This window comes from Eulemur rufifrons, chromosome 29 (assembly GCF_041146395.1).
Source record: "Eulemur rufifrons isolate Redbay chromosome 29, OSU_ERuf_1, whole genome shotgun sequence".
NCBI classification, from domain to species: Eukaryota; Metazoa; Chordata; class Mammalia; order Primates; family Lemuridae; genus Eulemur; species Eulemur rufifrons.
In genome coordinates, this window is record NC_091011.1 from 44,109,113 (window position 1) to 44,123,483 (window position 14,371).

The 14,371-nt window shown below is 38.8% G+C and overlaps 1 protein-coding gene across 5 annotated transcripts in view; it reads right to left on the reverse strand.

Annotated features, from left to right (window-relative positions):
• Positions 1–14,371, reverse strand: part of DYNC1I1 (dynein cytoplasmic 1 intermediate chain 1) — a 356,211-nt gene that overhangs the window by 255,673 nt on the left and 86,167 nt on the right. For all 5 annotated transcript variants that reach the window (XM_069461334.1, XM_069461331.1, XM_069461333.1 and 2 more), the window contains 2 exons: positions 9,300–9,416; positions 2,331–2,445 (listed from right to left, as the gene is read on the reverse strand). In XM_069461334.1, the coding sequence (XP_069317435.1) occupies positions 2,331–2,445; positions 9,300–9,407 (223 nt within the window). In that variant the 5' untranslated portion in view covers positions 9,408–9,416. The remainder of the gene's footprint in view (positions 1–2,330; positions 2,446–9,299; positions 9,417–14,371) is intronic.

Here is a 14,371-nt window from a genome sequence, read left to right on the forward strand (position 1 = left end):
AAAATAGCTATCCAGATAATTCAAGTTATATATCTCTCTAGCATGAACTATCCAGATAATTCCAATTCTTCACATTATTTTGTTAGTATAGATGTGACCTATTAAGAAATAAAACGAGGTGTCTATAAAACTTCAAAAGATTATGAAATAAGTGATTCTGGATAATTTTAAATGGTCAAAGAAAGTCGAAAAAGTCTGTTGTATGACTGCATTTAGAGGGCAATGTATTGTCTGTAGAATACAAACTTCATTTTCTATGAGCGCCTAAGTGACAGAGAGAAAGGGTAAATGTTGAACCTGGTAATTTAAAAATCTCATTCAAAACAAAGGAAAATGCCAGGCTGCTTTATTTTTACATTTAATTAATAGTTTCATCCCGTTGTACTGTTTACTGTGTTTGGGTTGTTTTCCTTTGCCTACAGCAGCTCTTGAAGACACTGCCGTGTGCCCAGATGTAAACTGCCAGTCTGAAGACAGGAGAAACAAGTTCAAAGATCAAGGGCAGCACGAGCTGAAAATCTGAGAGCAAGGATAATAAAAGAAAAAAGCTAAAAGAAATGCTAATGTATTTTTTTCCTCTATCCCTCAGATACAAGCCAAATGTCCTTCAGATAGAAGCTGCACCGAATAGCCAAGATGGCTCCAGGCCAGATGATTCAACGGGTTCTCAGTATCACAGATGCCAAAGAAGCCATATGGGCAGAAAGAAACTTCAATACATAAGTGCGGATTCCCATTTGGTTTCAATCATGTGCAATTTCCTTTTATTTATTTAATAGGGTAAAGGGCTTAACTATTTTGCCCAAATCCTATAACACAATGGCAGATCTGTCAAGAAGCTAGGAATTTTCATGTGGTTCCACAATTAATTCACTGATTACCCTCTGTGCTAACTCAGAGGGTAAGGCGGAGAGATGGATGAAAAACGAAAATAGGGCCTCTTACCAGGGCCCTTGGCAGGGGTGGAGGGTTAGTTCAAAAGTTGGTCAGGGTTTAGGGATATTTATCTGTTTTGTTCTTAAGGTTTAATTATTGGATTTATGTAGGGTCAGGGAGAATAGGACATCCTACTACTATTGTGTTTAGTCAGTGTTCACATTGCAACAGAATATCAAAGGCTATTTTGAGGCACAAACATAACTGATCGCAAATTAAACAAAATCATCTAATCTTTATTGGGGCTTATTATATCATTGTTAGACATATGATTTTACCTACTGCAAATTGAGATTGAGTATAATATGCTTTTTAGTGGTGTTTTAGTTTGGTGTATATATATTAAATCGTATCCAGCAATACTTAATAATTTGCGGGCTTATTATATATGTTCTTATTCATATCAATCTTTGCCATTTTGTTGTACAGGAGGTAATTTTTATCCTTAGTTTAAGTAACTATGGAAATAAATAAAAATTTCTTTTAATATAAAAGCCAATGATGGAATTAAAAGAAGACAAACCATTTAAAACAGGAGACTTGATATTATATTTATTTCTATGTATTATTTAAAAGGATTTTTTTTTTACTATATTGGATATCAGGTAGTTTTACAGACACTCTAGGATTCCTCTTAAATGTATGGAAAACAAAAGGATAAAAGAAAAATAAAACAAATTATTACATGAAAGATTTATAGGTAATGACAAAATAAACACAATATGCACAAGTTACCTTCAACAAAAAGAAAACAAATAGTTCAGTACTCAAGCCTTAGTGATAAAATGAGGTCATGGACAATAACTAGGAATGAATGAGTTGGAGGAGGGGTGTGCAGTGAAAATTAGCAATGAAATCAAGATATACAATAGAGTCAAATAAATTTAAAGTTGTTAACTAGCTGCTAATCTGCCACCTTTTGAAGTTTGCCTTCAAACTTCCCACTGAGCATTCTATTTTCATTATGGAATAACTCTATGCCTATAATGGTTATGAAATTCATAACCAGATTTACAGTATTTAGATTGGCAAAGAGAGGCTGGGATTTAGCAATGGAAATGAAGAACCATTTAATAAGACATTCCAAGATTTCCTGTATTGACCAAGTGGCAACTCATTTAACAAGTATAAAATAATCCACTAGTAACACAGTGGAGAAAGTTGACCATCTAATCAATGAGCAGCAAAACACTAATGACTCTACAACCTTTCCTCCCATCTCCTTCCAGCCCCCTCAATTCCCGATATACATGCAACTTGAATCGTAAGCCATAGAATGTCTTAAAAAAATAAAAAATAATAAAGCTAAAGACAAAAGAATAGTAAACACTGGACATGGTACATCCCACGTAAGCTGAATTTAAGGAATAATGACACAAAGCACTTTTAAGTACCTAGAGGTGGCTCTGGCGATATACCAATGCTTTGCAGTAAAGCCTCCGTCTCTCGTCGTTTGCGATCCAGATCCGAGTCGTCCTGAACGGGTTCTTTTTTCTGTTGCATATCAGCCTAAAAAAAAAAAAAAGTAGATGTCAGTAAGAAAAGTTAATAACTAAACGTATGCTTTTCCTGGCTGAAGCTGAAAATGATAAATGCATGGCAGTGAAGATCAGGCGAAAGCCCTAAATACATATAATCACATGTATAAAGGATGAAAAAAACACTATAACTGCTCCATCTAATAATGACTGGCCCAGTGCTTTCTCTGATGGTTGAGGGATTTTTTTCCTGCCTCTGTCACATGGGATGAAAGTTTCTCTCATGCAGTTTTGGAAGAAAGTGTCAAAGCAAAGTGTTTCTGACCGGGGGTACAATTTTTTTTAAAAAAAATTCTGTCTGCTTTTTTAGACTTTCTTGTCCCTTTTGGGGCATCAGTTCTTGATGAGTATGTGTTTATAATACTCATGCTCCATATTTGGGATTGTGCAAAGAAGGAATTGTTGGGATCTGGCTGAAAAGTACAATTATTTAGGAAAATCTGTAACTATAAAACACACTGTTTGTATTGGTAGGATAAATTTACCATGGTTTAAAATAAACTGGGCTAAAATCTGTATTATGGCATGTGAACAATATTGATTATGTCTTGTTACTTGATTATGATTTTCACAGGATCTCATTACACATACTAACTGAAAGAAGAAAATTATTGTGGAGAAAAATATAGTACAAAAATCATTTAGAATAAGTTTTCTTTTTTTTACAAATTCTATCTACAGAACACATCATATTTTTCATATTGGCCTCTTAAAGTCATATTCTGTGCTCAGTTTGTGTTTTTGCAGGACAGTGACAATTAAAAAGCAAGTAAAGAAGATCTATGGTGGGATTCTAGAGGAAATTTTAAAAATTCCAGGCCTGTTCTCTTTCATAATAGTTATTACTTAAGATGAGGTATTTGCCCTACATCTGAAACATAATAACATCGTAATTGATGTGCAGCTACCACACAACAAAGCTTTGTGAGCTTGCAGAAATGAACCTGTCTCAAAGCTTGTCCAAACCCAATTATTTAGTTATCAGACATACTTTCTTCCCCAGGGGCAAGTTGGGCACTCCAGCAGGTACACTAACTCCTGCAGGCATGCAGAGTACATTTCAAAGCAGTGAAGCATAATTTACGTCAAGGCATCTAAAGCAGAAAGAGTTCATGTCACTTTTGACTTACTCCCTGACAGCCATCACACTGATTATAAACTAAATGCAGCTGGGCACATGGCACCGGGCACAACACTTTGGTTAGTATTCACCTTGGGCTTAAGTACTCATATTTTATTTTTCTTTGTTTTGGTTGAGACAGGGTCTCGCTCTGTCACCCAGAGAGAGTGCAGTGGTATGATCATAGCTCATTGCAACTTCAAATTCCTGGGCTCAAGTGATCCTCCTGCTTCAGCCTCCTGAATAGCTGCTACTATAGGCATGCACCACCATGCCGGGCTAATTTTTCTACTTTTTGTAGAGATGAGGTCTTGCTTTTGTTCAGGCTGATCTCGAACTCCTGGCCTCAAGCAATCCTCCAGCCTTGGCCTTCCAAAGTGCTGGGTTTATAGGCGTCAACCACTGCGCTCAGCCTTCTTTTCCGATTTTAACATTTAAACTACTGAAGCAAGTTTCAAAGTTTATCTATACAACAGAGACAAAGATAGAACTAAGGTAAGAAAAAGGATGTTGCAGAAGGAGGATCTATATCAACATTCGCTTATAAAGTTTAAAGTAGATGGAAGGAAAAAGGGGGAAATAAAAGAAAAGGGAATTATTATAATAGCTACTGAAATACAAACGAAAATAGTAAGATAGGCACAATTTGTCTTAGGAATCAAATGAGGAATAGTATGGTATCACAGCGAAGAGTTAAGCCATAAATGAACTGTCAGCTTTAGTGACAGCAAATACATGATTATTTGGTCACCACAATATGTTCATACCTAGACCAGTGCCTGGCACATAGCAGATGATCACTAAAAAATGTGTTGACTGAGTGGATTAGTATCTGCTTTTGGTAACTGTTACTTTATAGGTATAAAATCTTAGAACTGCACATTATTTGAGGCAATTTCCATCAGCTGTACCCCTCCGGAAGCCCCTCTACAATACCTAGTGACCCCCAACTCACAACAAAGCCACTTCTATATCTAGCAACAAAAAAAACTTTCCCTCATTTTTTCAAGAAAAATTTATTGAAGGACAACAGCATGTCAGTGTGAATGAAACTGAGAAGTCCTAAGAGAGCTTACACAGAGTAAATAGAAAAAGACCTGCCTAATCCTGTCTCATTTTTAATAAACTTCAGGCATATTGTCCAAAACTTTGTGTCATGTAGGTCCTACACAGAAAGGCAAGGAATCTACTTTTGGTTTGGTTTGGTTTTTTGAGATTTATTCTAACTTTAAACATTGGGTATTCAAGAAACATACTAGAGAGTAAATGACATGTTAACACGTGCAACCACTGTGCAAAAATAGTACACCTGAACTCCATCTCCAAAACTTCACTTCTCTATTTCAAGGTGCCTCTGCTACTCATTCTCCGCTTCTGCCTTTTTTAATTCTTAAGGAAACACGCAATATAATGGCATATATTAATAAGGAAAAATGTCCATCTCAGTATATCAGAAACTTGGGAAAGCTTATCGACACTCAAAGTTGACCATGAAAAATGCAAAATTAGGTAAGTGGGGCTTATTGGAAATTTAAAGGCCGTTACTAATCTGCTCCTAATTAAGAACATTAAATGAAATAAAGTGTTACTTCACCCAAGAGACAGTAATACCAAGTGTCCTCATCATAAAACTTGATTTTTTCCCATGTAAATACTACAGAATCCTACTATGTTTTAATGACTCAACAAGGAGTGATTTTGCAGCAGGAGTAATTAAAAATCTGCAAGGTGCCTTTCTCAGCAAGCGATATTTTTGCTTGTGGGCAGTAATCATAGCTGAGACCCAGAGAAGACAATCAAAGAAAGCAAATTTGTCAGCTGAGAATTAATTGTCAATCACTTTTCCCAAGCCAGTTCCACGTTTATTAGCGGAACACGTGAGGACGGGCCAGGAAAGCCCTGCCTGCTCTACCTTCCAGCAATTTGGCAGAAGGCCAAGGACAGGATGCAACTTCAGGGTGGCCCCCATTGAGCTCGCCTCATTGCATTACAGCCAATTTTTCATAAAACTGGGCCTGTGTCTTAAATGGTGGCCACTATATTTATTTTAAAATCAGATTTTATCCGTAATACCACAGCCAAGAAAACAGTTGACATCCAAAAAAGTGAGAGTGGTAATTTTATACAACATGGACACAGTCTTCTGGATTCTGTGGAGATAATCAACCTGGGTGGTCCTAACTCACACTAGTTTTCAGAATCATGGTGCAAAAAAAAAAAAAAAAAAATTCACTCAGTTTAGCATTAAAGAGCATGTTGTTTCTTTTTCATTCTAAATTGACTGGTTTTCTTTAAAATATAAGCCTCAAGAAAGTTCATAAAAATCAAACCTATAAGCTTAAAGCTATTTCTAACTCTACAAACAACACAAAAACTAGAAAACTTTAAACTCAGGAGTCCATGACAGTGGCCAGTTGACTGGAGCATCCCATAGACTAAGGATCAGAAGCTTCCAAAGAAATTTGCAGAATAGAACTCCAGTTGCTTGGAAAGGATGTTGGGACCAGCATCTCAAAACTGAACTATGTGTTCAATTATTCACTCATGCACTCATTCTATAAGCCTTTCTTGAAGGCCCACCATATGGCAAAATCTGTACTAGATGTGGAGTCAATGATTAAAAACCAAACCAAACCAAACCAAAACAACAAAAGAAACTTACAGCCCTTATTGCCCTGCCCTTGAAAGTGTGCAATCTATTAGGAGAGACAAGTAAAGAGGAAAATATAATGCTCTGTGCTAAATGGTTTGATAAAGTCAAGGATAGGGTGTAGAACTAAACTAGTTAGGAGTGGAGAAAGGTATCAGAGGCAGATTTGGGAAGGAAGTGACATTTGAGATAAGAAGGGAAAGACATGCAGTTAACAGCCAGGTAAAGGACAGCCAGGTCAAGGTAAAAGCCAGGTGAAGGATGATAGGAAGAAGTAGAACGGTGAAAGCAGAGGAAGGGGAACATCCTAAATGCCCTGCCGAGAGACGATGCAGTCTGTAAGGCATAAGTAAGCAGCTGAATCTGGCTGGAATGTGGATTTTAGGGAGAAAAAAAAAATGAGGGTGGAAACAGACCTGTTATGTCTGTCTAGAACCTGGTGATCACTGTAAATTGGGGAAGCGCGTGGTGAAAGGATGACCCCCGGTTTCTGATTTGGACAACTGGCTGAGTGAGGGGGTCCTTCATGTGACTGGGGAGAAAGGGGGGCTACGTCTAAGGCTTAGACCTCTACAGCCTAGTTCCCTCATTTGAAAAAGAGGGCTCAGAATAGATTATTTCCAGATTCCTTTGAGCTACAAAAGGTTCCAATCCCATGAAACTAGGGGCCTTGGATTATAAGAGCCTTCCAACAATGGGGTAATTTTGAAAAATGGCCTCCCCAGCAGTGATCCCGACCAGGGTGTGCAGCCACTCCGTGGGGCCCCGTGGCCCACTTTGATAGCCGAGCTCAGAAGCAGCTTCGCAGCTGTTTCTTACTGACCGGTTCCCTGGGTCTTTCACCGCTCTGCAGTTTCTTCTTGAATCCTCTCGCATCCATGAGAAAGGCACCTCTCTTTCTCCATTTTACAGAAGAGGAAGTATGTTCAGAAAGATCCCACACTCACTCAAGGCCATCCTGTGACGGGCAGAGCCCGGTTTCCCCGCCACGTTCAACTCCAAAGCCTCTGTGCGTAACTACTATGCTTTACTGCCCATTGTCCACAGCCTCACCTGCTCAGAGTGAATCAAGTCAGCACATTCTGCAAAAAGCACTTACACAGAACCAAGGAAAGATCTTTTTAGGGGGGATGGGGTGTGAAGAAAGAAGATTTAAAACTAGGACAGACCTTAAAGATACTGTAGTCCAGTGGATCCCCAAATCTGGCCCTGACTGGGATCATTCAAATCAGAAACGTTGAGGATGGGACCCGAAGACTCTGTATTGCCATGTGACTCTGTGAGCAGGGTTTGGTTATCACAAGCTTAAACCACCATCTCAGTTTAAAAACGAGGAAATCAAGACTTTATACGACATTAATTCAAGAACCAGCTAGCAGCCAGGAACATCTAGAATCCAGGTGTTCCACCCCCCACCACCTGCCACCCTCAAGCTCCCAGGGCTCCTTCTGCCTTGTAACAAACTAAATCTCCACCAGGCAAACCTGCTTGGTGCAGAAGCAAAAGGGGTAGCCTGCTTCCATCAGTCTTGTTTGCCTGTAATTTCCTCCAAAATGTGTAAAATAAAAAAAGATGAAGCAGACAGCATAATCTGGAACCAAATTTCCTATATCACATTGCATTTTGTGGTAATTCTATGAAATTCAAGTTGGATATTAGAATGTCACTTTAAAAGGAAACTGGTTATTAGTAAAGGATAACAGGTGCTTTAAAACTACAGTAAGTGTTGACATTTGAGGGAAAGGAAACATAATAACTTAATGCTTTTTTTGGCTTTGCATGGAAATGAATAGCCATTCCTTGTCAAATCTCACCTCTACTTCACTCAAAGACTGCATATAAAACAGCAAAGATCTCCAAGGGAAAAACATTATGCGTGATGTCAAGGACAAATAAACTATCACATCAATCACATGTAATGGTATGAAGAAATGCAAGATGCCAGAAGGCTAAAATGCAACTGCAATTATATTTTACTTTGTTGGAAAATAATAATTGTTATAAATCTGTTCCCTTGGTCTCCAAGCCTTGTAGTATGAAACAACAGTTATTTAGATTGTAAAGCATTAAAATACATTTTCTTTTCCCTTAAAGTAGCTCTGGTTTCTATACACACAAGCATATCACACTACACAAAGTTTTCTTCTTAGAAAACTAGGCAAAAATATCTTTGGCATCTGGTCTTTGTACAAGACATGGGCTATTTCTACACTGCCATAACAAATTGGAAAATTAAAAATAAATTATTTGTTGGATTGGAATAGTAGAAGAAATGTGATACGACAGCAAGGCATTCAAGGGGGACTTGAGAGTCCTGGATTCTGGATCTAGAAGGCAGAAAAGATACATTTCAACTCTGGGTCTCTGCTGCTTTGTTAGCATAAAGACCGGCCTCAGTGGAAAGTCTCTGAAATGTTTTCCGGATCTAACATGTAATAATCCTCTGTCCTGTGCTATCCTATCCCCCCTCTCACCAAGTGAAGTGCAGAGTTCCCCTTTGCAAACCTAGGATTCTTATTTACCACGAAAGTACCACCACTTAGGAAACAATGGAAATCCATTGGCATCGTTTTCTGTTTTTCTCCTAAAATATTCTTGCTGGTAATTTTACAAAAGGCTTTTCTTGAAATTAACAATTGTTAAGTACTGAGTATGCTCTAGGTACTGCTAAGCGCTATATAACATTAACTCTCTCAGTCTTCACAACCCTGAAAAATAAATATATTATTGTTCCCATATTAAGGATAGGAAATGGAGGCACAGAAAGGTTAAGAAACTTCTAACTATAATGAGATCACAGACCACCTCCAGGGTTCTATTCAATTCTGGGGTGAACTTGGGGTTTGGGGACCTCTGAAGCAAATGCTATTTACCACTTAGGTGGGACCTGCCCAGCACACAGCAGATGGTAATGACCTTATTATGCTGAGTATGTAGATAGCCACTCGTTTTATTTAGATGGCATAAAAGGATTCTTATCCTATTTATCCACAGCTCCTCAGAATCAAGGGATTTTCCTTCCCCTCCACAACACCCCAACACCAAAGATGTTTACCTCTTTCTTCTTCCTCTCTTCTTCCTTCCGTTTCTTCTCTTCTCTTATCTGTGCTAAGCGCTGCTTTTTGCGCTCTAGCTCAGCTTTTAAGTCACTTTTGTCAGACATGTTGGTTTCCTTGGAGAAAGAGAAAAAAAAAACGTAAACATATATAAATAACCTTTCTGTAAAAATCATTCATAAGGAAATGCAGGTTGAAAATGTGACTTTTTGGTAATAACAGTTTGTATTATTTAGCCTACGTTGAAGAAGCAAAGAAACAAATTAAGTTAGAGCTTGCCTAACTCTATATACAATCTTTCCCTTTTAAGTATATATGCATAAATGTCTGAAGAAATACAATGTTATTGTCTGGTGTAAAGAATAGAATAGCAACTTCTGAATAAGCAACACATTTTCTGTACAAATTTCTTAACAAATAAACAAAAAACAAATAAGAGAATCAAAAAGGAACCATCATCATGACTTTCAATTTAGATGATAATGGAGCAATTCATCCCCACAGTGAGAAAAGAAAATAGGTTGTCATAAACCCTTAGAGACGTGCCCTGCCCAAATTTCCATGGACTCAATAAACATTCCTCCACTGAGCTTGGGCACATGGAGAATTCATTTTGCCTAACATTATATGCATCAGGGAAGACAGCCGCTGAAGACTTAACATGTTAATCTTCTTTTTCTGTAAAACTCCTCCTGAACTGTCACAATTAATTTCATCTCCAACACAATCCTATCTCTATAAAACTTTCATTTGCATCCTGAATGCAATATTACTTATTCTGGCACTTTCCCTTTCCGAAGCAAAGGGTGTTTGTGAACACATGAAATGGGAGATAACACCATGGCAAATTCTTAGGAAAATGTATCCAAATGAGACTTAATTTTAATGTTAATCGTGGTAAGAATGCTAGTGGCAGTGGTGTCAGAAACATTTTTAAATAAAATGAGTTCGGCGAAGACTTTACTAATTACCAGTGATTATATCATTGTGTCTTTTGTGCTCCCAACTCAAAACTAACAAAATGGAAACCCTGAGAAATAAAGAAACCCCCTGACCCAAATTCCTAAAATGAAGGAAAAAAAGAAAACAGTGACTAGCCGTAAATGTCGTGAGTACTCATTTGCATATTATTTGTATGCAACTAGGATAAATGTACAATGTATCCTGAAGTAGATGACAATGTGATAGAAGGCGAAAAAGTACCAAATAATACAGAGCAATGACAAATGCTCAAACTTCCTGTCATTGTCATTAGAAGATAATCACGGACCTGCAGTTACTCTAAGACACATTTTCAGACAATACACGGTCAGGAAGTGTGCTGTGTCTCTACTGGACACATTTCTGTTCACAGTGTGATAGTAAAGACTTGTGAAATAATAATAATAATAATAATAATTGCAATATTCAATCTCTGCCATTCATGATTATATCATCTTCATTTTTTAACAAACATTTGCTGAATATTTCATTGGTGCTAGGTACTCTACAAGGTATAGGGATACAAAGTTAAGCAAAACCAAATTCTTTCCTTCAAGGAGTGTATAACTCAGATTTGTGCACACATAGTGTGGCTGGAGATACTGACTTACTGATTACTTGGTGCCAGGCCCTTTACATTCATGATCGTATTTAATCACAACAATCCAAGCAGACTGGTAAGAATGTCTTTTTCGCAATTATAAAATAAAGAAGGCTCAGAAAGACCAGAGATGGCCAGGCCAATGTGCTGCAGAACCTAAATTCAAGCTTGCCCACGCTCTGATCTACTACACACGTCTGATTCCCACTGTGCGAGGTCGGAGGGAATGCAGAGCAAAATAATGGTCAAGATCTGGTGAAGGAGACCAGGGTAAACATTGAGGAATAGGTAGAATTTGAACAGGATATCAAATGAGGTCAGGAGTTAGCAAGGGACAAGAAGATTTGGATGTGCAAAGACTTGTGGAAGAGGGAACTGGCAGGTGGAGTACAAGAGATGGGGATGAATCCAAGTCAAGAAATATAAACGTGGGTTGGTAAGAATGGATGTGTGGAGGCAACTGGCAAAGCCTTGACAAAACAGAAAAGTGAGTTCTAGTTGGTGAAATGGGTGATGGGAAATCACAGCAGCTTTTGGAAAAGGGAAATTAACAAAATAAAAATGGAATTTGCTTAAGCCTATTCTTGTCCCTGCCTGCATGACAGACAGGAGCAGAAACGAGAATTAAGGCAAGCTGCTGGGAGACTGGTGCCAACATCTATCTGCATCAACTGCGCTGCACTGGGATGGCAGGTGAATGGAGAGACAGAAGGCAGAGAATGCGAACTGGAGAAAGCACAGCCAAGGAGGACCAAGTAACTCTTGGCAGCCTTTAGATGTAGAGGCAAAAAAGGAAGATCCAGCAACAATTTGATTTTGAGAGGGCGGCAGTGAAATTGGGAAGAGAAGGCAAAAAAGAAGAAAACGGCAAAAAAAAAATGTATAGCATATTTTAATTTGGGTGTCAATGGGACTTCAGGGCACAATGCACAGATACAATACTACAGGTGGGAGGAGAAGCTGCATGGAGACTGGAGCTGAGGAATAGAGTTTGGAATAATTCACCTACAAAGGGCTGTTTAAACCGGAGTCACAATTCAAAGTCCTACAGGAGGCAGGTGGATAACTTGAAGAAGCAGAGCAGCAACCAAGGCCAGCCAGAGAGGAAATACCCTCCTCAAGGGAGAGAGCTTCCCCCAGCTCCAACTGGTGGTTCACGTGGAGGGACAGGGACCCAGGCAGTTAGATCTTCTGATCTTTAATTCTTTTCAAGAGAAGCCATAGAACTGACAAAAGTGAAGTTTATCACTAAAATACTGGATGCCAATAATTTTCAACACCAATGGGTAAAATTTCAGGCAGGAGAGAATAAGAACCTAACTCCAGAAGCCATCTGAGAAGTTACATACAATCTTGCCCAATGGGGCCCAATCTAACTGATGTGTCTGAATTTTTTCGGCTGTCAAACATGAAATGTACAATCAAAAAAAATCACTGTTAAAGCAATAGCTGTTTCATTCTAAATTGAAAGCAGCTAGTGGAAACTTCTTAGAAAACTTCGGTTTCCCTCTCCCCCATATTTCTCCAACATTTATCTACCTGTCCCCAATCCATCAAAAGTGTCTGGCACAACCTCAGCAGTATATTATGGTCGTTAAGGAGCAAACCATACTATAAGAACATCTTGTATTTGTTGTGATTTTTCTGCTAAGAACTTCAATCACAAGAGGAAGTAAGGTGTATTCCCAGTGCATTTCTGCAAAGTGCAAAGGCTTTCTTCCAAAAAATAAATACATCTGACAATGTTGATGATGTAAGTTGGTGTTCCCAGGCACAGAGCCAATATTTTAAAAATAAGCAACAAAACACTGAGGGAACTTTTAAAAAATCATAATAAGTAGTGATGTTTCAAATAATACTAGTTACTATTTAAATGTAGTAGAACTACAATGTTAAAAGACAGAACTATAGAGGGCCTTCTACTTATTGATTTTTCAATCCATTCTAAAACAGATACTTAGTATCAACCCTTAGAAATCTCAAGGGAATGCTTCATAAAGGGTTTGGAAAGTACACGTTAGAGTGAATGAATGAGCCTTTACACATAGCCCAGTGGCTTAAACAGTGGCATAAAGTGCAGCGTCAGCACTAAACTCCCCAGGCTTTTGGGGTGGGGGTGGGGATCGGGGGCTTGCTAGTCCGACCCACTAAATCTCCCTGCATATCAAGCAAAGCAAATTGAGTAGCAGAGCATGAGGGACACATGAGTTATAGAGATTCCTGTGTCTAATGTAGGTCACTGCAAAGGCAGTTCTGATGCGCTCCGTCTAAGAAAACAAGAGTCAAAGCTACCTGCTGCTAACTATTGCTCAATTACTTCACACACATAAAAAGCTGGTCTCTTTCATTTACAAATGGCACGGGATCAAGTAGATAAATCAAATCCACCTCTAAATGTGGAGTTCCTCTCTGTCTGATCATCAGCCTGGTCTATCACCCACCAATCAACTCCAGGCTTGACCCCACCCAGGCTCAGGAACAGTCCCAGCTCAGCCTCAGCCCAGCTCCACCCGTTCTGGGGTCAGGTGATGAGTGTTTGTGCTGCCTGCTCAGCATCCGTCAGAGCAGAGCCCATATTTGGAACTTGCTTTCCACTGGTGCCATCTCCCCTGTCTCATTCTCCTTCACCCCACCTTCATTGCCAGATTCACCCTTCCTATCTCCTTTCACCGCTGCACCTTAGCTCTTGCTTCCCTGCAAACCCTCCAGCTATTCTATCACTGAACACAATCCCATTTCACCTCTTGTCTGTCTGTCTTTGTCCGCCATGTTATATCTACCCCAAAATAGACATCCCAAAGTTCAAATCAGCTACTTCCTTTGCTCTGGACTCCATACACCAATCCCCAACCTCCCTAACATTTTTTTTTTTCAAATTTCAACCCTCTACCACTGATTTCCCTTTTGGTCCCTGGTTCACCCTTTATCCCCTGATCGGTGTTTTAATGACAACTCATCTCCACCCATCCTCCCAAATATATCAGTTTTGATAACTTTGGCTTCAGCCCTTCTGTGATCTCCATAAATCACCATTCTTTTGATCCAAACAAATGTGTCAATATAAGTAAAGAGCTTAGAAATGCGCCTGGCAAATACTAAACACTCAAGAAAACTTGTTCCTCCTCCTCCACCTCCTCTTCCTGTTCTTTTTCTATTACTATTACTATTATTTTTACCCTGCCAACTCTTTCCCACATCATCAGTTCCACTCTAATTCAATAACCAAGTCATTACTCGAAGTTCACTGCAATCATTTTAAAAGTGTTACTGCGAGAATTACATTAAAGGCTTAGTACGTTACTGATTTAATAGCAATACATTCAGAGCGTTACTGATTTAATAGCAATACATTCAGAGCGATGAAACCTAATCTATGGGATTCTGAGGCACTTCAGAGCAAGCAGAAGGAGCTTCTCAATCTAAATGGGTTCTAAAATGGAAGGCAAGTGAGAAAAGAGGTGTGTCTCAAAGAAAAACATTTTTAAATTA